The sequence below is a fragment of the Panthera pardus genome, unplaced genomic scaffold (genome assembly GCF_024362965.1).
Source record: "Panthera pardus isolate Hobbes unplaced genomic scaffold, ASM2436296v1 HiC_scaffold_21, whole genome shotgun sequence".
Classification (NCBI taxonomy): domain Eukaryota; kingdom Metazoa; phylum Chordata; class Mammalia; order Carnivora; family Felidae; genus Panthera; species Panthera pardus.
In genome coordinates, this window is record NW_026526777.1 from 48779783 (window position 1) to 48804733 (window position 24951).

General features: G+C 53.1%; 3 protein-coding genes across 3 annotated transcripts in view; 2 read left to right on the top strand and 1 right to left on the bottom strand.

The window, feature by feature from the left end:
- The first annotated feature begins 771 nt into the window (after positions 1 to 771).
- On the top strand, positions 772 to 1381 carry LOC109250315 (60S ribosomal protein L29-like). The gene has a single exon (XM_053909491.1). The coding sequence runs from the start codon at positions 794 to 796 to the stop codon at positions 1379 to 1381; it is 588 nt and encodes a 195-aa protein (XP_053765466.1). The 5' UTR covers positions 772 to 793.
- Positions 1382 to 6678: 5297 nt separating this feature from the next.
- CLEC20A (C-type lectin domain containing 20A) lies at positions 6679 to 22485 on the top strand. The gene is made up of 8 exons (XM_053909492.1): positions 6679 to 6726; positions 8214 to 8625; positions 10155 to 10220; positions 12098 to 12463; positions 13574 to 13666; positions 18371 to 18490; positions 19272 to 19357; positions 21192 to 22485. Exons 1-8 carry the CDS (start codon positions 6679 to 6681, stop codon positions 21270 to 21272), a joined length of 1272 nt encoding a protein of 423 aa, XP_053765467.1. The 3' UTR covers positions 21273 to 22485.
- Positions 17492 to 24951, bottom strand: part of RASAL2 (RAS protein activator like 2) — a 358056-nt gene continuing 350596 nt past the window's right edge. The window contains exon 18 of the mRNA XM_019426063.2: positions 17492 to 21952. Within this exon, the coding sequence (XP_019281608.1) occupies positions 21893 to 21952 (60 nt within the window). The 3' untranslated portion in view covers positions 17492 to 21892. The remainder of the gene's footprint in view (positions 21953 to 24951) is intronic.

A 24951-nucleotide genomic window follows, 5' to 3' on the forward strand; every position in this document is an offset into this window, starting at 1 on the left:
CAGAGGGCAGATGTGCTGCCTCTGTATCACCATCAGTCAGGCTGAGCCTTCAGCTCAAAATGCATCTCCACAGGGGAGAGAACAACTTTCCCCTCTCTTAAGGGAAAGGGAACATTAACTAAGCATCGTCTCCGGGTCTGGGACAGTGTTAGGTGCTTTATATGTATGGCGGAGCAACGTTTTCAGCTATTAATTTGTGCCTCTCTTCTAGTGCCCTGGGCAGGATAAGGACCTCAGAGAGGAGCAGCTGGGTGGCTACCGGTCTCTGGGACCATGCTCTGTTGCTGGGGTGGCTCAGCCAAGGGGGCGGGAAGTTGGCAGACCTCAAATTATCCGGGCAAACGGAGATCTCAGTGGTAAGTGGTGCACACAGGGCACAGTGTGAGACTCAGGCTTTGTTCTTCTCCCACTGTGTGTGTGTGTGTGTGCGTGTGTGTGCGTGTGTGTGCGTGCATGTGTGTGTGTTGTGGGAGCAGCCCTGAAAATAGATGAGGCTAAACTTCTTCCTTACCTGGCAGGGTGAGAGCTCAGAGTCAAAATTAAGTTGATTTACATGTTGCCACGGTAGCAGAGTACCTGGAAGTTTCCTGTGCTGTGGCAGGTGTGGAAATGACAGAAGCACCCTGGAAGAGAGTTAGCAGTTTCCTAATAGCACCCACTCAACATATCTCACCATGCCATCCAGCAGGCCCACCCCTGGGCACCCACCTAGAGGGAGTAGGAACATACAACGAGTCTTTCTCTTTCTCTTCTGGTCCAAGGTGCTTTGGGAGCCGCTGGCTTCGGTGTAGACATGGCCAAGTCCAAGAACCACGCCACGCACAACCAGTTGCGAAAACGGCACAGAAATGGCACCAAGAAACCCCAGTCCCAAAAATATGAATCTCTTAGGGGTAGAGAACTCAAGTTCCTGAAGAACATGCGCTTTGCCGAGAAGCACAGCAAGAAGCGCCCGAAGAAGACGCAGGCCAACAATGCCAAGACCATGAGTGCACGTGTGGAGGCCTTCAAGGCCCTCGTCAAGCCCAACATCCCAAAGACTGGTAGCCACAAATTCAATCAACTTGCCTGCACCGCTCGCCCCGAGCTCGGGAGACATGCTCGCGCCCTCGTGGCCAAGGGTCTCAGGCTCTGCTGGCCAAAGTCCGAGGCTGAGACTCAAACCGAGGCCCAGGCTGCAGCTGTGACCCCAGCTCCAGCTCCTGCTGTGGCTCGGGTTCCCATAGGCGCCGCCCGCCACGAAGTCGCCAGTGTAGAGGCTTCTGTCTGCCAGAGTGAGGATGGAAGGACCAAGTGTGATCCCTGGGCATCTGTCTGCATGGGGCTGGTGCCCTCCTGTGCTGTTTGTGCAGATAAGCCTGTGGCAGGAGCTGTCAAATAATAATAATAATAATAATAATAATAATAATAATAATAATAATAAAAGAGAACACATATCCACACAAAGACTTGTTCTCGAATGTTCACAGAGGCTTGTGCATGATAACCTCACGCTGGAATAAACAAATCGTGCTATGTTTCTGCCACGGGACAGCACTCAGCCGTAAAGAGGAGGGAGGAACGGACGCTCATGACAACTCGCTGAATCTGACAGACACTGTGCTGAGTGAAATTCCATTCAAACGAAATGCTAGGAAGCAAATCTATAGCGACAGAAAGCAGATGGGTGGCTGCCTGGAGCTGGGGAGGGGGCAGGGATTGCCGCAAGGGGCAGGAGGGAGCATTCTGGGGGGTTGGTGACGTTCCGGAGGCCAAACGTGGCAGCGGTTCCACTGGTGTATACGTGCCACAAACCCATCAAACCGTAGTCTCCAGATGGGTGCATTCTATCGTGCGTGGACCTTAGGACACTTAGGCTGACTCAGAGACGGTCAAGAGGCATGGCTTTATCGCTCACGAGAGATTGTGCAGTGTGTTGAACCCACTACGAAGATTATTTCACTTAGTCCTCAAAGTACCGTCGTAGGAGAGCCACGATTACCCTCCTTGTCAAGGAATTAGCAACGCTGGTAAGGAATTGTTCAGGAAAACCACCCCCAGTCCTCCTGTGTGTCTCCCTCACTCTGACGCCATGGCCACACTCACAAGGCCTCTGGGCAGGGGGAGTCCCCACAACGAGCAATTCTGTGACACCAGCTCGGGCAGCGGAGGGGCAGGGGAGGCTCCTACAATTCGATTCAGCTCTGACACTGTGCACCTGCAGACAGCGTGGGATCTCATGCTTAAGGGCCCCATCCTAGAAGACCATGCCCCCAGCCCCTGCTTCGGACGCCAGCCACGAGTCCAGGTTGTTATCCGTACTTCTGACCAACCAGCTATGGAAGGGAGGTTTCCACAACCCCCCTTCAGGCTCAGTTAGTTTGCTAGAGGGGCTCCGAGAAAGAAACAGTTTACTTATTAGATCACTCTGAGAAAGAAACAGTTTACTTACCAGATCGCTCGCTGGTTTGTTACAAAAGGATGTAAAAGCCGGATAGAAGAGAGGCTAGAAGAGATGCACGGGAGCTTCTGTGTCTTCTCCAAGTACATCACTCGACTCACCAACCCGGGAGCTCTTGGATCCCCGTACTTTGGGGATCTTTATGGAAGTTACATTATGTAGGCATGATCAGTCATTAACCCTGGAGAGGGCACGGGGCTGACAGTTCCAAGCTTTTCATCATAGGTCGGACGTTCTGATGACCAACTCCCATTCCATCCAGGAGCCCACCCAGAGTCACCTTGTTAGAACAAAAGTCACCCCTGTCACCAGGAAATTATAAGGGGTTTAGAAGCTTTGTGCCAAGAAACAGCAGAGACCGATATACATTTTTTTTTCTTTTTACATATTTTTCTATTATCTGACAGGACTCAAGGCTTAGGGAAAACCACCTGAGTTGTGCTGGGCTGGGGCACTGTGGCCACAAAGTGCATCTCTAACAAAGACCCTAGACAGCCATTAGCAGCTCACTTGGTAGGAGAACACCTACCTGCCTGCTCTCCGGGGTGCGGAGATCCTGTCCGAGTAGTAAAGCAAGGGTGGGCAATGCGGCTTCCACTTCGGGGGTACAGATCTGGCTGGTTTGGGAGAAAAGAGGGGCACCTGGGTGGCTCTGTCGGTTAAGCGTCTGACTCTTGATCTCAGCTCAAATCTTGATCTCAGAGTCGTGAATTCAAGCCCCGCGTTGGGCTCTGCGCTGGGCATGCAGCCTACTTTAAAAAAATAAAGACAAAAGGTGTATATTGATTGTGGGAAGGTTATGAGCCTGTACCTAAGGGTGTGTTGGATCCAGGTGCAAATGCATTCCTACTCTGGGGGGTAGGGAAAGGAGCTATGGGGAATTTCATGAACCCCATCGCTTCCTGCAACTGTTTGTCCCTGGGGCGCTTAGGAAGCCTGATGCTCCCTATGTCTCTGTTCCTTTTGTCCCGTCACAGCCCAGTGAAGCTCATGACCCGGGGAGGGGGGCTGTCGTCCCTCGGTCATCACCAGCCCGCGGTGCCTGGCTGAAGCCTCCTCGTTCGTTCGTGGATTCGGGACCTTGGTGTACCAGACAGAGTCCTGGGTGGGCGTGGGACTCCAAAAGAAAAAAAAAACCAAACAGCAAATCCTCCTAAGACAAACCATAACGTTGCATCTCTATTGAGAGGTTTTGCTGTGCTTGTGATGAACGAGCGCCTTGTGACTATGGCACAGCTCCTGCCATCTGGGAGCTCTGGGTTTACCAGAGGAAACAGAGGCAAATGGCATTTGGACCTGGAGCGCCAGGGGCGGCCTCAGGGAGATGCTGTGCCTGGCCCCAGGGCGGCAGAGGCCCCCCCACACTCACTGTACTTCCTGGGGGTGTCCCTAGGTGCCCACTGGGAAGCCCCGGGTGCCTTGCTGGGCCCTTGCATCAGGAGACCTGAGGACACCTGGGCGAATGGCCGAGCTGCCCAGTGGGAGGGTTGGCACCGTCTAGGCCGGACTGCCAGGCTCTCTTTTCTCCCTGGAGAGCGGCCCTGAGGGGCCCTGGCGCAAATGTGTTCTGCCACTGGGGTGAAGTCATCGGGGGCGGGCACTGCACAAGAGAATATTGTGGCAGGACGTTAGTGCTGAAGCATTAATCCTTTTTTCCTCTTTCCCTTTGCCCTTTCAGTCACAGGGGCTGTTTGCCCTTCCCTCTGGGAAGGGTGTGAAGGGGTAGAGCCCAGAAAAGAAACTTCCAGACTCTGGTTTCCCAAAGCTTAGTCCTTAAGGGAATGGAGAGAGTTCTGGACAATAAACAGGATGTTGAGAGGGAGGGAGGAGGGGGTGGGGAGAGAGAGAGAGAGAGAGAGAGAGAGAGAGAGAGAGAGAGAGGGCTCTTCTTGGTTCCCCGGAAACAGTGCTTTGGGCTCTGGTCTGTGCTTCCTCAGGGAACCAGAGCCCAGACCGGGGGTGGGCGGGGGTTGGGGGGGGCTCTGACGACACTGAAATAGGGCTTCCTGAGGGTCCATCGCCTCCACCCCATGCTTTCCCGTGACCTGAGCTTCAACTGCTGTCCTGCTACTTCCCACCATGTAGTTAAGTAAGCTATTTCACTTCTCCCAGCTACAACCTTCCTACCTGTAAAATGGGGATCCTGAAGTCTCCCCCTGGTGCTGTGGTTGCTGAGGGTGAGCAGGGAGGATAGTCCAGCAAAGGCTGGGCCACACACTCTAGTTCCTTCTCCCCTCCCCTGCCCTCCCCTCCTTTCCCCTTCCTTCCCCTCCCCTCTCTTTGCTCTTTGACCACCTGGTCCCTGCTGCTTCCCTGAAACGTGCAGAACAGGGATAGTTTCTGCTGAGTTCTGGGTGCATCCCAGCACCCCACACAGTGGCTGGCTCGCAGTAGGCACTGAGTATTTGTTTAGTAAAATCTGTCAATTTTGGTAGGAAGAGGAGGAGAGTGGAGAGCAAGGAATAAAAACCCAGAAGACCAGGCTCTGCCTCTGCCAGAGGTGAGGACTCTTCCCTCCACCGCCCGCCCTGTGCCGCCACCATGCTCGTCCGGGGGCTCCCCGTGTCCCTCTGTGTCGCAGGTAAGGCCGGCCCCGCCTGTCCCTGGGATGAAGGCAGGAGGGCGCCGGGCTCCGTGCGTGCCCAGGGCTGGGGTCTGATGGAAGAAGGGGCACCTTTCCCCCGAGGTTCCCAGAGTTTGAGGTTGAAGGGGAGACGAAGTGGAAAAAAATGAATGTTTTTCAGCTGTCAGCTCAGGCGTGGTGAGGGAAGCCTCAGCCTCAGCCCCTGGTTGGGGTCCCCTCACTCCTTCCCCCTGCAAACCCTAGGCCCAGGCCCAGAACTAGAGTTCGCTGCCCTACATATAATGTCACTCATTCATTTCTTCACTTATGCATCCAACCAGTAAATATTTACTAAGTGCCTGGTCAGTGCCACTCGGACGTGGTCCCTGACCTCACTGAGCTTACGTTGTAATGGGGGGAAAAGACATTTGGCAAGAAGATAGCAAACAAGATTATTAGACGATGTGACCAGTGCAGTGAAAGAGAGAAGTGGGGTGACAAGAAGGAAGAGTCACAGGGAGCGATCGGCAAGGCAGGGGATTCTTCAGATCACGTGGGTGGCAAGGTTTCCCTGAACAGGGAGATTTGGGCTGGGCCTAAGGAGTAAATGAAATACTGCAAAGAATAAAGGCAGGAGAGGGAGCCGGGGCACAGGGAAGAGCCTGTGTGCGTGAGGAACACATGCAGGAGGCTGTGGTGGCCTCGAGAAAAGTAGGCCCAGGACTCCAGGGTTCGCGGGGTGTGGTAAGGAGCCGTGGTCACCGGTGGGAACCCCCAGGACGTGAGGAGCGGGGGTCCCCTTGTGATGGGGTGGGGTTAGGGAGTAGAAGCAGAGGGACCCTCTGGGGCCAGTGCTGTCAGCTGCAGAGGGAAAATGGTGGCTTGGGCCAGGGTGGCAGTGGGTGTGGAAAGACCCGGAAAGTTCAAGAAAGTTCCAGATCTGAGGAATGACAGGATTTGCAATGCAATTGGATGCCAAGAATGAGAGACAGGGAGGGACCAGCGATGACCCCTGGGCTGGGACTGGAGATGCTGGTGTGAGTGGTGCCATTCGATGAGCTGGGAGGCCCAGGACAGAGCCCACAGGTAGGGTGGACCTATATGTGTGACTGACGCACAGTGGGACACAAACAGGGAGCCCAGCACCAGAGGCTGGAGTCGGGGACGCGTCAGGACACAGTGTTTACAGCCAGGGTTCCTCAAACTGCGAGTTGTGAGCCACTGGGTGCGAAAGCAATTCAGTGGGCCACAGCCAGTGACTTAAAAAAATTAAACAGAATAGAGTAAAAAATATCAAAGTGAATCACACATCATAAGAGTGATTTTTTTTTTCCTTTTCCCCTTCTCTGATGCAGGGATCCTCCAGCTTTTCTCAGCGACAGGCAGCATCTTGGACTCTGGTGGGTGTGACAAGCTTCGCCCTGTTTGGCAAGAGCCTCATCAGCCCTCTCCCTGTCCTCCTGATTGTACACATTCCGGCCACTGTGTGCGCCCAGTTCTTCAGTCTTATTGTCCTCTCCTAGGGCATCTGGCGTGAGGCCGATCGCTTAAGGCCTAGGACCACCCCCCCGCCCCCACCATCCTGGCACCAGACCCTTTATCCCCCTCCACCCCTGCAGGGCCTCACGGGGCAGAGTAGCCCTTGACCAGCTGTTTGTGAGGACCCCACAAGGGCATGGAGTCAGGAAGGAAGGAAGCCAACATTGAGATCTCGGGTCTTCGGGTTGGCTCTTGGGAGATGTGTGATCTGCTCATTAGTTCCTTCCTTCCTTCCTTCCTTCCTTCCTTCCTTCCTTCCTTCCTTCCTTCCTTCCTTCATTTCTTCCCTCCTCTCCCTCCCTCCCTTCCTTCCTCCCTTCCTTCCTCTCTTCCTTCCTCCCCCTCCCTTCATCTTTTCCTTCCTTCCTCCCTCCCTCCCTCTCTTCCTTCCTTCCCCCCTTTCCCTTCCTTCCTTCCTTGTTTCTTCCCCCCTTTCCCTTCCTTCCTTCCTTCCTTCCTTCCTTCCTTCCTTCCTTCCTTCCTTCCTCTCTTCCTCCCTCCCTCCCTTTCCCTCTCTTCCTTCCTCCCTCTGTTCCTTCTTCCCCCCTCCCTTCATCTTTTCTTCCCTCCCTCCCTCCCTCTCTTCCTTCCTTCCCCCCTTTCCCTTCCTTCCTTCCTTGTTTCTTCCCCCCTTTCCCTTCCTTCCTTCCTTCCTTCCTTCCTTCCTTCCTTCCTTCCTTCCTCTCTTCCTCCCTCCCTCCCTTTCCCTCTCTTCCTTCCTCCCTCTGTTCCTTCTTCCCCCCTCCCTTCATCTTTTCCTCCCTCCCTCCCTCTCTTCCTTCCTTTCTCCCTCCTTCCTCCCTCCCTTCCTTTCTTGTTTCTTCCCCCCTTTCCCTTCCTTCCTTCCTTCCTTCCTTCCTTCCTTCCTTCCTTCCTTCCTCCATTCATTTCCTTCTGATGTGCTGGACACTGGGGATATAAGGATGAATGAATAAAGCTCATTCTTTGCTCCCAAGTTGCTTGCACCTGGTGGTGGAGACAAACAAAAAGGTCCTTTCCCTGGGGGTTTTACAAAATTCTGATGCCAGCCCAGCAAATGCAGATCCTTGCTGCGGGGTGGGCCTGCACATCAGTGTATTCGGAAAACTCCCCAGGTGGTTTTCATGTGCAGCCCTTGTTCTGAGCCCTGCCTACAACAGGGTGGTCCCCTGCTATGATTCAGGGCCTGGCCCTGGAAACTCCTCCCATGGTCCTTGTGTCCTGGCTCTGTCCCTTCCCGCTGGGTGGCCTTGGTCAAGTCCCTTAACTCTCTGGGACTGGGTTTCCTCATTTGCAAAACAGGCATGGTGATGTCCCTCCTGGGGAGTTACTGGAAAGATTCCATGAGCTGCAGGCACACCGAGCTGTGAGGGCTCAGTCAACACGGGATATTGTTACTAAGCACTAACAAAGGGGCACTGAGCAAATGGGAAGGGTGTAGAGGATGGGGCAGAGGGCTGAGCAGTTAGTTGGGCAAAGGCAAGTGGGGAGAGAAGGACCCTGGAGGACGAGGGACTGGGGGGAGCAGGGGGTGGGGAGTGGCCAGTCCCTCCAGGCCCAGAGCGCAGCTTGTGCAAAGGCCCAGAGGCACAGCTGTGTGCGAGGGGAGAGCCCGCGGTAAGGGGTGGAGCAGGGGAAAAGAGAGGCCTGGGAGGCTCCCTGTGTTGAGGCCGGAAGCTCTTTGGGGACCAGGGGTGGGTTGGGGGCAGCCATGCGCCAACGGCCTCTCCTGTCTCAGCCCTGCGGCTGCTGAACAGTGGCAAGACGTTCTCGAGGGTGGAGGCGACGCTGAGCTGGTCTGAGGCCCTGCGGTACTGCCGGCGGCACCACACGGACCTGGCCGACCTGCAGAGCATGAACAGCGTGAGCAGCATAAGCTCCCTCTACTCCCTCACGAGCAGCACCGAGGCGTGGATCGGCCTCTTCTTCGACGTGCGCGTGCGCGGCCTGAGCTGGTCCAGCGGCTCCACCTTCGCGGCGCCCGTGTGGAGCTCGCTGCCGGTGTTCGCCGAGGGCGTTTGCGCCACTCTGTACTCCGTATCCGTCTTCCCCAACCTCGGGGCCGCCTCGTGCACGGCGCAGAAGCCCTTCATCTGCTACTACGGTGTGTGTTCGTGTGTTCGAGTCCGGTCCTGCGCCCGCTCTTCCTCCGGGGTGGCTTCTCCTGAGCAGGTGGGAGGTGGGGGGTGGGGTGGGGGGCGGGCCCTCTCACGTCCTTCCCAGGACGAGGACGACCCGCTGTTCTCTTCACCCCGCTGCTACACGCGTCTCTGCAGCCTTGGTTTCTATCTCCTCTGTCCCTCATTCCTCCGACTCCGTCAGAGAAACAAGTGCCAATCAGCGTGGAGAGAAGGTAGAATCTGGGCTGTCCCCTCCTGCCGGTTAGGGATTTGGGAGAAGAGGAAAAAGAAAGGGAGGAGAAAGGAAAAGCGGGTGGGGGATCCGCTTGCATCTACGCAGCAAAGGCAGCGGAATTCAGCGTTGCTCTTCCCACAGAGCACAGGTCCGGTTTTACCTCTCATGGTGGCAGGGAGAGTAGTGGATGGGAACCAACCCCTTCGGACATCCCAGCAGGAAATCGGCGGTGCTCAAGGGCCCCGTCCTGACCCCATCTTGGCCCCATCCTGCCCCTGCTGGTCCTTCTCTGCCCATGCCACCGTCCCGGGGGGATCACACAGGGGGATAGTACAGACCAGAGGGCACTTTTCTGGTCAAAAGCGCCAACTTCTGCTTTTCTGTGTCAGCCGAAGCCCAGCCCAACTCTGTGTCACCCAAACCCCTCAAACAGGGGCACGGAGCACAGCCGGACACCTCCCCTGTTTTCCACGACGCCGCGCCTGTCATGGGGCCTTGAAATACAGCCCCCGGGGGCGAGGCTTGACCTTCAGATTCCCAAGCCAGTAGAGACGGTCAGGAGTGCTGGATGTGCAGGGGTGGGAGCCCCTCAAAGAAAGGGCCCTGGGCGCAGGCTCTCCCCTCCTCCCTCTGGTGTCCTTGGGCTCCACTGAGGCACGTCCTGACTCCACAAGTCCACCTCCCTGGTCTTTGGGGGGGGGGGGGGGGAGGGTCTGCCCTGCCCCCACAGTCAGTTCTCAACACAGAATGAGCTCTTAAAAATACAAACCAGGTCACTCTGCTCCAACACATTCAATAGGTGGCTTAGCACTTAGGGTCACGTCCCTTTTGAGGCCGACCAGGCCCTGCCTGACCTTTTTGGCCTCATCTCCTCTCCCTGCCCCTGGCCACACTGGCGCTCTGCTCCTCAGACACACGCTGCCCTTTCCCACTTAGGGGCTTGGCCTTCTCTTTGCCTGGGGATCTCCTTCTACCACTTTGCAAGGCTGGCTCCTTCATATTCTCTTCAAAAGCCAGGATCCTGTTTGTCTAATTTCTGCTATTTTCCCCGGGCCTAGAACAGTGTCTGCCACAAAACAGGGGCTTTCTCTGTCTCTCAATCTCCCTCTTTCTCGTCCTGTATATATTTCTCGCCCTGTATATATTTCTTGAATAAATGTCACAGGGATGGAGAAAGCTGTTTACCCTGGAGCCCAAGGCATCTCCTGGCTTCCGCTTGGTTCCCGGTGCCTGCAGAGGTTCCCTCCCTGTGACGCGTGCTCTGTTTCTGTTTTCCAGACCCTGCTGTGGGGCACCGCACCCCCACAGAGCCCGCTCTCAGCCCAACCACCTCTCCAAAGCCAGGTACGCACCTGGGAGCTCTGCCTGCCCTCTGACTTGTCCACCTGGGCTGGCGGGCAGGGTCATGCCACCTGTGTCCCCTCTGCTCCTCCCTACCCTTGGCCTGGCTGAGGGATCCTCTGGCTTTGCTGTCCCCGGGCTGAACCCCGTGGAGAGAATCAGTCCAGTTTTATTATTCAGAGGAACCCAGACAGGGAAGTGACTTGCTCAAGGTCTCCAACCAGAGAGGGGCCGTTAATGGCCCAGGCTGCATCCCAGCTCTGGTGAGGCCCCCGCTTCCATGGTGGGTGAGGGGGACTTCCCTTCTGATATTCCTGCCCTGGAATCTTCTGTTTTTAATTGTTTTTTAAGTTTATTGATTGATTTTGAGAGAGACAGAGAGAGCAGGGGAGGGGCAGAGAGAGAGAGAGAGAGAGGGAGAGAGAGAATCCCAAGCAGGTTCCACACCGCCAGAGCCCGACGCAGGGCTGGAACTCATGAAACTCGAGATCACGACCTGAGCTGAAACTAAGAGTCGGATGCTTAACCAACAGAGCCACCCAGGTGCCCCCTGCTGTATATTTCTTTAAACTTTCTTCACATCGGGTATAAAGAATCCATGACAAAGGGAATGCACTCCCCACTCCCTCTGCTTTATAGAGCCGGTTTTCCGCACGCTACGAAATACGGAGCTGTAGAGTGAAGATGGCCGGGCGTCCAAGGTGGACCTTGTCTGAATCTCATCTTGCCATTTAATACGGCATGAGTTTGGGCACATCATCACCAACACGGGCCCCCGCTTTCCCACCTGTATGATGAGGTTGATAGCATCTACCTCTCAGGATTATAATGAGGATTTAAAAAGATGATGTCTGCCACATGCATAGCTCGGGGCTGGGGAGTCCTCGCTGCATAGAGGATAGCTTTAAAAAATCAGTTTAGATAGGGAAAATGAGGAAACATCAGGCAAATCTTGCCGGGCTTAGGTGAACCAGGATGTGTCAGAGAGTTTGGGAGGCCCTGTTTGAATCTGAGGATGTGGCTCTCTGTTCTGCAAATAGAGGTGTTTCCTTCATCGGGTCTCTGGAATCAGTCCCTCAGGATCTGGCACCACATCCTTTCCCGGCTCCCACTGTTTAGAATCAGATGCGTGGGCTTGTGTGCTACAGATGAGACAGGCCTGGCAAGGGGCGGTCGTGGGGGGTTGGCCCAGGCCAGCCTCCTGCAGAGACGGGGGAGGGAGGGTGCGGGCTATGGGAGGCCGGCATCCTGGGCTGTCTGAGCCCCGCTGGAAGTCGGGCCCACTGGGATGGGCACGCTCTGTCTTTTCCCTGGCTCTCCAGATATGATGGATATCACCCCCTCTCTCTCTCCTGCCTTAGCCCTGGAGCCTCCTGAGAGCCAGCGCCATAGTTAGAGCTGCTGGAAATCACAGATGAGGCTGCCTCTAAAGTAGGATTGTCCCATTTTCCTCCTCCCCTCCCCATAAAGGGTCACTACCTTTTAATCAAGTGCTAATTATTTGCACGCACGGTGCGAAACCAGTTGCATACATGGTTTCATTTAGGCCTTTAAATTAGTCTAGGTGCTATTATCCCCATTGCGCAGATGAAGAAATGGAAACTCAGACTTAGCTTGTAAGGACTTTAGCCACCAGCAGGGCTCTTCATCCCCGCCTTTCCTAATTTGCATTCTCTCCGCTGCTGCCATGATAGCCCATCCATTCTCCCAATGTGGTGTTTAGTCTGCCTATAAAATGGTGGGTTTCCTCAAATCCAACACCCAGGGACCGGGACAAGGGCCCGAGTCAGACCCGAGCTCTGTCCCAGGGGAGCAGTGAGGCTTGGTCTGTCAGAGATCCAGGACCTCAGGCCTGCGGTCTCCCTGTTTTTTGCCCCCAGCTGTGGTCCAGATTGGCCGACAGACCTTCATGCGATTCGACCAAGAAATGACCTGGCCGGAGGCCCTGCGGTATTGCCACAGCCACCACACGGACCTGGCCGACCTGCAGATGGTGACCGACGAGGCGGGCAAGGAGGCCTTGAAGTCCATCACGAGTGAGACCGAAGCCTGGATCGGCCTCTACTTCAACGCGACCTCTGGGTCTCTGAGCTGGTCGAGCAACCTGGGTGCCAGCATCCCCACCTGGCTTCAAGTGCCCGAGCTGGGGACGGGACTGTGTGCGGGGCTCCGCACCTACGCGCGCTACTCCCCCCGAGTGTATTCGTTGGCCTGCTCTTCCCTGAGACCCTTCATCTGCTTCTATGGTGTGTGACAGTCTGTCCCCACGGGCCCTGGGCTTACCGAGGATAGAACGGGATGGGACATGGGTTTATTGAGCAGTAGGAGACGCTGAGGTTGGACCCAAGGAAGAACCTCTAGACCCTGAGGGTAAGAGGAGCTTCTGAGGGAGCCTGAAAGAAGGAGTGGAGCCTATCGAGCCTCAGGGCATTAGCAGTTAGCAACGGTGATTAGTTTTTGGGCAATGCAGAGGTTCAAAGCATGGACTTGGGAATCTCACACGGGCTTTACCATTTGCTAGAAATGAGGCGCGTGGCATCTCTGAGCCTCCTTTTCCTCTCCTGGAAAATATATTTAACAAATGGCTTCGGAGACTGAATGAGAATGTATAGAACAAACCTAGCAGAGACCCTGGCACAGAGTAGGCGCCCAGCAGATGTTAGCGGTTGTCAGTGTTGTTGAACTCTTAAGTGCACGTGAACCAGAGGCCTGCCTGGCTGTTCTGGATCTTGTGTAGAGTGTGTCCTCAGCAACAGGTGCGTCCTGCCTTATCCTTTTCTTCTCTTTTTTTTTTCTTTCTTTCCTGCCTTCTTCCCTCTCTCTCCCCTCCCTTCTTCCTTTCCAGTCTTCTTTACTTTTTGTAACAGCTTTACGGCATATAGTCCACATACCTTAAGAATCACCCTTCTTAAGTGTCTAACTCAGTGGCTATTAGTAGTCACAGGGGTGTCCAAGCGTCACCACTAATTGTAGGACATTTTGTCACCCCGAAAGGAACTCCTTGTCCTCGAGCAGTCACTCCCCAATCTCCCTCACCCTCAGCCCTGACAGCCGCTAATCCACTTTCTGTGATCTGCCTGTTCTTGGCTGTTTCTTTTGGTGGTTTGGATTTGATGAGAATGGGGATCCTTATCTACCAAGGAAGAATGATGGTCCCTCCCTTGCAGGGCTCCTCTGAGGATTAAAGACCCGGCGAGCCCCCGCCCGCAGCCGGCACACGCACATGCACGCATGCACACTGAGCTGGCTGAGATGGGCAGCTGGTGGGGCTGCCGGCAGGCCTTAGGGGAGGCAGACCTGGGGGCGCTCTGTGCCAGGTCGGCCCTGTCCTCACCACTCTCCTTCCTTACTCACAGACCCTTCCGTTGGGCACCAGGAGCCCACAGCTCTCCAGCCATCCTTTCACGCTCCCTCCTCAGAAGTGGCCGTGGAGACAATGCGCAGGCCAAGTACGTGCCTGTTTTCGGTTCTGTGTGGGTGCTTTGGACCTGTCCTTGGCTGGGTCCCAAGGTCTCGGGGTCTGAGAGCTGGAGAGGTCACCTGCATGCCCCGTGGGATCCGCCCAGAAGAGGATTTTCCAGCCCACCCCCATCCCCTGCAGGGCCAGCTGGGGTTGGAGAAGGGGGACTCAGTTGCCATCAACCTCCCCCTTTGACCTGGGCCACTAACTTGCAGTTCCAGGGTGGGAGGCTCAGGAGAAGCTGTGTGCACCCCCAGTGAGGTGATGAGGGCCAGCCTGGGAGACGGAGGGGAAGACTCTGGGCAGTGCTCCTGAGAAGTCATCAGAGAGGCCTTTGAGGTTTAGCATCCAGAGGGGGAACCACAAGAGAGGTGCCTGTCGAATCCATTGTGATTCTGGGCTCCTCTGGGTGGAGAAAAGATTCCAGATGAGTTGTTGGGACTATGTGTGGGGACATGTTGGGAAACACAGTGATTGCCCTCCTACAGCATTTTTAAATTCCTGAAACATCTTCATAGCTATTACCTGATTTTGCTTTCCAAGAGTTCTGAAGCTAAGTAGGGTAGTTGAGGGCAGAATCACGGTTCTCCTGGCTTTGTTGCAGATTCCTATATCTGACAAAGGTATTCTTGCCTTTTCTGAGGACACAGAGAAGTTAGGGAACTTGCTGATAGTTGCACAGAGCTTTATTTATTCTGGGGACACAAAGAAAAATCAGGGGCCGCTCTCAAGGATCCCAAGGTGTTGATAGTTGGTGTTGTGTGTATAGGCACAGGCATAATGGGGACATAGGAGGGGAGTGTCTCAGTCCCTGTAATCATCTGGATTTTCTGGAGGAAGTGATTCTGTTTGTGTTTTGGACCACGAGAAGGAATTAGCTTGCAAAAGGGAGCGGGGGGGAGTGCAGGTAGGAGCTGCAGGTGGGGTGCGGTGCTTAGCGCTGAGCGGGGACACCCTGATCCTACAAGGAGAACTCCCTGTGAGCTGCGAAGGAACCTGGCCCTCATCCTGACGGCAACAGCGCCAGGGCCTGGGCCTGTGGTCAGATTCGGTAGAGAAACTGGGTACCATCCTGTCCTCTGCTTCCCACGTGAGGTCTAACCTGGCCCCTGTCTGGCCGCCCCAGGCCGGGCGCAGCCCGGTCGGCACTGGGAGCGCAGGTTCAGGCGTGGAAGAACCGCAGGGCCGCCGCAGGGCCCCGGGAGCCGCGCGCCCCGTGCGCCCCGCCTCGGCCGCTGCACGCCACCCGTCGGGGTCCTTGTCCCACGGCTCGGGCCTGGTGGGGATCCCGGGCGCGGGGCGCCCCTCGCGAGCCTTCTCTCCTGCCGCCGGGACCAGCGCCCGGCGCGGCTCCCGCAGCGAGTCAGCCCCGGGCCTGCCGAGTGCGCCCCCCGCGCGTCCCGCTCCTGAGAGCCCCGCGGCTCCCCAGCCAGGGGGACGACTGCCCCGCGGCCTCCGGCCCAGCCTGCGCGCCCCGGGGACTCCTTACCCCGCGAGGAAGGGGCCGGGCCCCTGCTGGTAACTGTCCAGAGCGCGACCTTGGCCCCACGGCCCGGGCCTCCCCGTCGAGCGCGGCTCGCCCTCCGGGGACGCTGTCTATCCCCCCCGGGGAGGGGGGGGGCGGGGAGCCGGGCCCGCTCTGGCCGCCACTTCGAGCCCTGCCACCGTCCACGCGTCCCCGGAGGTCCCCGTTACCGAAGGCAAGTCCGCGACTCCGCGGGAGGCAGCAGCGGTCCCCGTGCCCGGCTCCACCCTCCGTTCCCCCAGGTCGGCCCCAGACAGCGGCTCCCGGCTTCCAGGGAGCTTCCCGGGGACAGAAGAGAGCGCCTGGGGACGTTCCGCTCACCGCGCTCCCGGAGCGGGCAGCCCCAGCCGGCCGCACGCGGGGGGAACGCCTGGGAGACGGCTAAGTGAAACAGGTGCCCGCCCGAGTCGCCGCGGGTTGGGGACGCCACACCAGCCAGGCCCTGGCGCCCGGCTGCTCCTCTGCGGTGACAGAGCCTGAGGCCCCATGCCCAGGCTGCAGGCCAGGAGGTTGAGGGCGGGGTCGTGTGCTGGGCCACAGTCTCCCTGCCCTGGCTGCATTCCTGTCCACTCTACGGGTGCAGCCAGAGCCAGGGCACCTGCTCAGCCTCACTGGGTAATAATTTAAGGGGGGGGGGGGGGCGCGAATCCAGGGGAGAAACAGGCTATTTGGGCTGTAGGAGTCTGATAGCCAAGGGTTGGAATGTTGACCCTACTACTGACAGTGTGGCCTTAGGCAAGTTTCCTAACTTCTCAGAACTTCATTTTTTCTCATCTTTGAAGTCAAGAAAAATACCAGTGTCATGAGCTATGGTCCAGTGCCTGGCATCTGACAGATGCTCAATAAATGGCAGTTATACTACTCTAATCTCAATTCACTAGTGAAATGTTTAGTGATTCATTCCATCTCCCGCCTCTGTCCTTACTCGACAGACGGGGCTGGCCTCGTTCTCATTTTATTAATTATAAATGATTATGAATGATCAGATTATGAATTATTGAGATTGTGGAATCTCACAGGGCAGGGGCTGTCTTGTGCCTCTTTGTATCTTTCCCAGGCCTTGAACAGTGATTTACACGTTGGTGGATGATTGAATTCAACAGTCACTTCCTGAGTGCTGGTTTTGAACAAGGCATTGAACTGAGGATACCAAGGAAAGCAGGACCTGTTTCCTGTTTTTAAAAGAGCTTAGTCTAATAGGGACTAATAGAGACAACAGTCTGATAAGTGCTGAGCCAGAAGTGTGACCTGAGCGCCTTGGCAGGAAAGTGACTCATTCATTTTGCCTGGAAAGGTGGCGGTAATTGGACAAAAAGTTCATGGAGGATTTTAGGCAGCAAACACTAGAACATTCTTCCTGGCAGAGGGAACAGCACAGCAAAAACGAGTAGGTGTGAAAACGTGTGGTTTGGGAATGAAAGCAGTCTGATGTGACCAGAGTGTAGGTCACGTATTTGGGGAGGGAGTGACAAAGGAAGAGGGAAAGAGGGACAAATTCTGAAGGACTTGACCTTGCGGCAGGTGGAGGCATCGGAGGTTTTCAGCAAGCGAGCAAAACGCTCAGAGCCATAGTTGATAGAAGCGAGGTGGCTATAATGACAGGGGACAATGCTTGTCGTGACAGGGCGTTAAAGGGGCAAAGCGCGGTTCAACATTATACATGTAGTGCACTCAACGGCACACGGAAGGGAAACCCCCACCTGTGCTTAGCAAAAAAAGACTGGACGGAAATGTGTAGAAATGTTGACAGTGGTTACAGTCGGGTGATGAGACTATGCGTGTTTCTCCCATTCTGTGTGTCTGGATTGTACAAAGTGATTCATTTCACCAGAGGAATGTGCAGTGCTTCGGGCGGGGAAAGAAGCGGGCATTTGGACAGGAGGCCGACCAGGAGAGGAGGGGCAGGAAGGGCACGTGTGGGGCCAGCAGCGTGAGGAGGGGCGGGAGGGAATTGGTTTTAGGCTGTTTGCAAGTGACGTTAACTGAAGAAATACAGATGCAAACACATTTTTAAAAAAAGCTCAGCTTTGTTCACTGAATCACAGAAATCCAAACTAAAAGCGAGATGAATTTTTAAAACGACTTTTTTACTTACCAGCCGGGCAAAGATTGGAAGGGGTGAACGTGTTGATGAGAAAGTGGAAAAATCAGCGATCCTAGGCACTGGATGGGAGAGCAGACTGGAGCGGCCCTTCTGGCGGCGTGTCTGTTCTGAGATGGAAACACCCTCTCAGACAGAAGCCCTGTTTTGGGGAATTAAGAAATAATAGTACGAGGTGCACACTTACATATGCGTCCTCCACACAGGGCTCTTTTATTGCAGCATTACTACAGTGAGAAGTCGGAGGCAATCTAATGTCCATTGAAAGCAGATGGGTTAAGTAAGTTATGGTACATTCGATGAAATACTATGCAGCGTTTAAAGAGAGTAAGGTAGATCTTTATGCATTCAAATTATAAAACCCAAGTGTGTGAAGAATATTCTATAGCAAACTGTTAACAGTGGTTGCCCCTGGGTCAGGGGAGGGGATACTTTTGTTTAAATATTTTACAATAATATACCACAAAAACAATATGATCGTTCCATATTTGGAAAAAAAAACAAAAAAGACCTTTGCAAGGCACCGACAGGGGTTTGGTGACTGGACAGGAGAGGGAGTCAGAGAGCAGCTGAGGACCCTGGGGTCTCTGGGCCTCAGGAGACGGGCAGCCACATAGGGGAGAGGAGGTTGTTGGGGGGAGGCTGAGCTTGGTTTTGGAATACCTTGAGTCTGAAGTGCTGCTTCTTGATGGCGACGTTAGGGGTCCCTGACTGCCAACGGTGGGGGCTCCGGGAAGCCGGCAGAGCCATGAGGGCATCGGGCCCCTGGGGTGTGAAAGAAAACATCTGCCCCTGGGAAGAGTTCTCGTAATACTGCCCAGGCCCCACAAGTCCTGCTGTCAGGGACGCTCTCTGGGGGACGATGGCGTAACAACCGAGGGGCTGGGTGTGTGAGCCTGTGGGGGCAGGTCAAGATCTGGCCCGGACGGTCGGTGTCTGCAGCGGCTGTGTGTAGAGTGGTCGGTGGCTCTCCGTGCCCGTCTTCTAGCTCAGGGGCAGCCACCAATCTCAGACCACCCTGCTCCCGGCCGTATTTGCAATGGCTCCTTTATTTCCCCCTCCTATAGCTGTGACCACTGAAGGAGGTGGCAGTGCTATGAGAGAGACAGCCGCCGCCACTCAGGCCCAACGCGTGAGCTCACCCGAACACCCAGAGTCTAAAGGCAAAACTCCAGCGCCAGCATCAGGTAACTGCCTCTGGTCACCAAGGACCCGCTCCGAACAGCGGAGCAGTTAAATCCGGACGGCCGCTCCTTAGCACAGGGCACCCGAGACCTTTTTGTGAGACAGCATCAAGTGCAGGGAAGGGAACCGGAACAAAAGGAACAAGGGCGAGGAGCCTGGAGTTAGCGACCTGACTACTGTTAAAGCTCGGGGAGCAAGTATCCTCCCTTCAGAACCTCCTCTTCCTCAGCTGCAGAAGAGGTGCAGTAAAAACTACCCTGCCTCCATCACGGGGTTGTTGCGAGCCAACGATGAGGTAATTATGCAGTGGTGCGTCATAAACTATAAAATGCTCTACAGATACAGGGTAGCCCTGTCACGAGGCTGCATGTAGTTCCCAGGAAGATGACAGCGGCTCGTGGCCCAAGGCTGAGCGTGTTTATTGGCTCAGAGAACCTACTTAGAGCTTTCCGGGGTAGCGTTGGCCTTTAAAATGTGGGCCCAGGGATAGGTGAGTATTTCCAGCGCGGTGCGGAGTATCTGCTTAATGGATTTGTTAAAAGGAAGGGGAGAAATACAGGAGAGACAGAGAAGGGGAGGACTGCCTGGCCGCGGCCACTGGCTGGTTAGTCCTAATTGTGGCTGAGCATCCTCCAGCCCAGCAGTTTCTTTCCTCTTCCTTTTTGAAATCCTAAATCTCTGTGCAGCATCTGTGGTGTCCAGTGGGCAGTCCTGTTGAGAACTTCAAGCGTCTGACGACAATAGGCTAATTTTCTCTGAACCAGGCAGCCCTTTCTTTTTCAGGGCAGGTCTTTGGAATCCTGAAAGCAGATTTTACCATCCCAGCTCTCCTGGACCCAGAAGATGTGAAAGACCAATTTTTGAGTGAGGTGAGACTTCAGACCACCCCTGCTTTTGGTCAGATGGCTTGACAATGCAAGGCGACACTGTCAAAACCAATAAACCTGGAGAAAAAGCTTGGAAACATTAGCTCCTCTGTTCCCACTGCTGTTCCCATGCTGGCTCATGGTGACAGGTTGGTGCCTGTGCTGAGACTTTTTCAGATCTTTTTCTTCTCTCCGTAACATGTTTCTTGAGCTGTTTGTTTGTTTGTTTTAAACGAAGACAGCGTAATCAGAAGGACCTGTATTGGGGTCTGGCTTTCTACTTGTTAGTCGTGTGACCTGGGGCAAGTAATTTAATCTTTCTGAATATCAGTTTTCTCACGAATTAGGGCCAACGAAACCTAATTCATATGGTTGGTATTCAGTGAAATATTCCAGATAAAGTGCTTAGCAAATTAGCACATAGTAAGTGCTCAATAAACACAAACATTAGCTATTATTACCAGCATCACTGTTGCTCATCCGAATATATATTTGTTCCAGGCTCCCCACCCTGCCCAGTCCTCTGTTCTTTTAAAGTATTATGAGATGGGACATTGTGAAGAGGAAGAAGTGTTCCTAAATACTGCAGCAAAAGCTTGAAACACGTTTTTCAATTATACCAGAGAATGATCGTTAAGATGTCAGAGTTAGAGAGTTCCTTACAGGTCATCTAACCAAATCCTGATGTTACAAGAAATGAGACTGGCATTTATCTGGTAGCTCACTGCAATTTACTCACAGGCCAAAGAAATAGCACCTGGCAACTCATTCTAAAACCTCACAAACTCGTTTCTAGAAAGAACGGTGGTGTGCGCGTGCGTGCGTACGTGCATGCGCGCGTGCACAGGCCCGTCCGGGGCCCTGGGGAGGAATGAGCGAGCCCTCCGTGCATTTCGCTGTTGAAAGAGGAACAGGTGCAAATGATGGAAATGTTGCAATTGGACATCGGATCGTTATTTTAGAAGTTCAGTAAGACCGCAGTGCCGAGTACTGGGTTTCCAAAAGTCAAGGACTCTTTTTTTTTTTTGGGGTGTGGGAGGGAACCAAACCGAAAACCATCTTCCTTCTCTGCAAAAGTAAAGCCAATAATGGGAAAATTGGGGTCAAAACGGGGAATTCCGCCTTCTGGCCACCTCTGTTGGAATGTATCTGTTCCCTATTAATGGGGACAATTTCTGCCTCACAGCTTTAAAGGGTGGAAATGGTGGCAACCATGTGTGTGTCGGAAGGTAGAGTATATAGCATTAGTTTTAGCCGCATTTTAAATTGCAAACAGAAGGCAAGGAAACACACCTGCAGCCAGCTTGTCCCCATTCCAGGGACAGGGACAGAGAGACATTGTAACAGACGCACCCAGTGCTCAGGGCTCAATATGCACTAGTGGCTGTTAACCCCAGCTGAAGTTAACGCCTGGGGAAGCGGGCGGGGAAGCCCAACCCCAGTCCCTAGAGAGATCAGTGACCCGGTCGGTGGTGGAGCTCAAGAGGCATCTTTTCTGATTTCAAAGTTCAGTAGTGATTCTGATAAATGGGACTGAGAAGCACCGGTAGGTCATTTGTTTCAGCCCCGTTTGTCATCAGACTCTCCGGACCCCCCCCCCCCCCTTGGAGGGGGTGGGCAGTGGTGGTGGAGGCGGTGGTCCTCGTGTCCTAACACAATTGATTCATGTACTTTCCCGTTGGGGTAGGTGCCATCCTTCACAGAGACTGGTTGGGGGCGGGGGGCGTAGGTAAGAAAAAGAAAGGGTATGGCTGGTCACAAAGGGCATAGCGGTGGGCAGTTTAGGCCAGGAGGTCACAAGACGGCAACGGCAGTTTCTCTCTGTTTGCTGTTTCAGATCCGAGAAGTCTTAAAGCTTACGTTAGGTCACGAGCAATTCAGACTGAAATGGGTTGGCTTTGAAGTGAACAAAAAATAGCCCATGTCGGCAGACCCGGAGCCTTCTCACACCATCTTGTCTGGATTTTGAGTGACTTTTGGTCTATGATGCTAGCAGATGAGAACACACGTTTGTTCCAGGCGCTCAGAAATAACTCCGGATATACGAAGAGGTGACTACAGAGCTACACCTGTGAGGAAAAACTGGCATCCCTGGATTTTATAGGGTGCAGAAGGTAAGCAGAGGAAGATGGAGGCATCTGGGAACAGTAACCTTGAGAATGACAACCAAACAGGAACCCAAACCCCAATGAAACAACACCAGTCCTAAAACAAACCACATTCATCTCCCTGGAGAAGAAAGAGAGGACAGTGGTGGCTGAGAAGCTGAGGGAGGCCACACTTCCGGAGAAGCGGAGGGCACTTTCCTCACTAGCCACCCGAGCTGTTACAGAGACCTCAGGCTGTCCGGAGTGAGGAGCTCTCCGAGGGCATCCTTGCAATACGACACATTAATGGTGGGTTTGTCCTCCTCCATCCGAACACTCTTTGCCTGTCCGGTGGGAAGTTCTCCAACACGTTGTCCTCAATGCTAAGACAGAACTTCAGAAGAATGTTCCCGTAAGCACGTCCTTTCTGGTTTTTCGCCAGGTGTTCTAATCATCCAGATACATGCTCGAAGTAAGGTGGTAACATGTCAAATACAGTGGCAACTTTAGTCTGAAATGTTTAAAGTTAAAGTTTATTTGTATTCTTTGTAGGAATAGCAATAAAAGACCTCAAACGTATCTATATCTGTACATGTACAAGAACCATCAAAAATTATTCACAGAACAAAAATAAATCTTCTTTAGAACAAACCCAGGTAATGAAATGCAGATATGGATCTCACGTATGGAATAATCTAAGTGCTACCGGCACAAAAATATGGCTTTAAAAGTAAAATAAAATCTTGGGTTTTGTTTTTCTAAGGTGTATTTCTCTTTCTTGAAATAAAAAATAAATTATTTAGAGCTATCATTGTAAAATAGTCATGTGCATTAACACATTCTTATTAAGGCCCTGGAGATGAAGAACAAAATCAAATTTAGAAGGTAAAACTCACAGGTGTGATTCAGGTCAGTGTGCTGTGCCGTCTGCTCGAGTTAGTTTTAATGCAACTAGGAAATATCTAAGCACCAGTCAAAACTCAACCTTTAGTATTTATCTCAGAAAACTTTTCTGCAGGATGGTGGTCATTGAGTCAATTAGCACTTAACCTTTTGGTGAACTGGGAATTCAGAATTTTCCCTTGGGAGTTTAGAAGTGACCTAAGTACAATATTTAGACATAAACCTTTGTACTCCCTCCTACAGACGATGGAGACCCCCAAAACACAGCTTCTGTGGAAATCTTTCTACAACAACAGATAAATCTGGCTCTAGGTCCCAAACCAAATCATTTCCTAGTGAAGTATGAGAGCATCTGAATGAAAAATAGGAAATGAATAGGAAATTACGATGCATGCTGAGATATGGGCAAATGACCACTTTGCTTTCCTGGGGTGACACCAGATTTGCCAAGTCTTGCCGGGTTGGTTCCTCAAATACCTGAAGATAAACTGATTAGGAACCAAGGCTGCTTCTTTCTGGATCCTACTCTCAGATCGATCAGTGACATTCAACTTTCTTTCCATCCCTCCCCGTGGTATGAATGATGATTATCTACGTCAAACCAGATCAATTTCAAGTCAGTTGAACTTACATACACACGTAACACATACCGTACGTTTTAAAGAGGAACGAACCACGGTTATAACGTGTAACAAATGAGAGCAGAAAATCTACAAAGCTCAAGAAATTCTGAGAATCACTGCTCCGTAATTGATTAACATTCAGAAAATGGAAGCCCTAGGAATTGTGTGTTTTGGGTTGGGGGTGTGTGTGTTGTCTACAGAGATTGCCTTTCTTATCCATGTATTTTAAGATCAGGCAAAGGATATCAGTTCTGTTCCCTTGAACCTTTGGGCTACCGAAAGGCTGCTATACATGAGTCCCCTTCTGCATCATGTGTGTTCCTCACGCCCTTTCACTCTTCATAAGATACTTATTCTGTCTCATGCAAATTTCATCGCTTTTGTCCTTGCTAAACTCAAGAGCATTCATAATCGGGTCACGACAAGAGGATGCTTCTAAAACTAATAACGCTCACTCAGACACGGAAAGAGATTCTACTTAAAAATTCAACACCCAACTTATCTTGCTTTTAAAAGACTAGTAAAATAGGTTCTTTCAATTGACACATTGATGAAAACAAAGTATCCCAAATTCTTGGCCCTTGGGTAGGGGTGGGAAGGCAGCTCTTTACCGCTGGGGCAAGCAGGAGATCTCACACCGGACTTGAGAAGGGGAAGGGGAATGGAGAAGAAAGTCCCTTTGGTTTCCACACTCCGTAGGAGGAGGTGGCCCCCATGGGTGTATCTGACGACGCACTGAAGCTGTGGCACGGGCTCGGGAGCCGCTGGGCCAGGCCCAATGACAAGTCTAGTCTGGGCTCAAGGTCACACGGGACTTGGGCAATCCTAAAGAGGGTTCCTTCCCCAAGTTCAGTCCCATGACCAGCTTTCTCAGGAACTCCAAACTGAACATGACTAGAACTTAACCTAGATGGAAAGCAAAGCAAATACTAACGCAAACTCATTTGATGGCCACTGTCTTGCTCTGGGACTTCCAAAGAAGAACTGCTCCCAACCTGGGGTACCTCTGAGGACACAATGAGAGCCAGGGGCCGAAAGAACCACAGATCCGTAAACAAAGGCTGAGGCCGCCTAAGATCTGGAAAGCTTTACTTCTAAAGTCCAGCTAATTCTCAAGGTCGTACACCAGTCAGAGACTCCTGCTTTTTCTTTCCCTGTCCAACACCATCACGGGGAAAGGTGGAAGCCATCCAGAGAAAGCTACTTAGGACCAACTCAATACTGAGTGAAAACAACAAAAGCCTAGAGCAGCATGATTAGCTCATTTTCCCACATTTTCCTTACCAACAGGCTGCCCCAGGCTCCAACGGTACCTTGGTGAGAGTGCCTGGACCACAGTGAGTGCTCAAGTGTTTGTTGTAGTTACCTAGGTGTCATCTCCTGGGGCCGTGGGGGCACACTGCAGAGACGTGGGGCATGTGGAGACTGGGGTATACGGTGACTTGATGGGAATGTAACTCTTTCTGCTGCTTCGGCCCAGGGAGCCTGTTGCTCCAGGGACGTAAAAAGGGAGTGTGAAAGCTCTTTCCTTAATTCCTAAACCCACACTGTCCGTGTTAATAGCCAAGTCCGGCTGTCAGCTAGACAAGCACTTGGCAAGCACGTCACCTGAACTCCAAATTCCATTCAACCATGGTCCACGCCGCACCCTGCAATGTGGTGACGTGGGGGTGGAAGGCAGAGTGGAAGACACTGCTATCTCACTCCACCCACGCCCTCCTCCCAGTAGAGCAGAGGTATGTAGTTATTCGGGCCGAAGAAAGCCGATGAAGCAATACCTCCGTAAAAATGATCTGCTATTTGCTGCAGTCATCCATACCTACGTAGAAGGTCTTTCAGAATAAGTTCCACAGATTGCAGCTTCTCAGAAGAAATACTCAGAAAAATATTTGGATAGGAATAGGCTCAAAGGATAATCTGAAACTTAACATCTGGTAATAAATCTGAACTTCTAGCTGACTTCCAACTTTTGTTTCTTACTCTT

Coding starts and splice junctions, on each gene's coding strand:
- CLEC20A (XM_053909492.1), top strand. CDS start 6,679: ATGGAGTCAGGAAGGAAGGAAGCCAACATTGAGATCTCGGGTCTTCGG. Junction 10,221..12,097: donor AACCACCTCTCCAAAGCCAG/GTACGCACCTGG, acceptor TTTTGCCCCCAG/CTGTGGTCCAGATTGGCCGA. Junction 13,667..18,370: donor GGAGACAATGCGCAGGCCAA/GTACGTGCCTGT, acceptor CCCCTCCTATAG/CTGTGACCACTGAAGGAGGT.
- LOC109250315 (XM_053909491.1), top strand. CDS start 794: ATGGCCAAGTCCAAGAACCACGCCACGCACAACCAGTTGCGAAAACGG.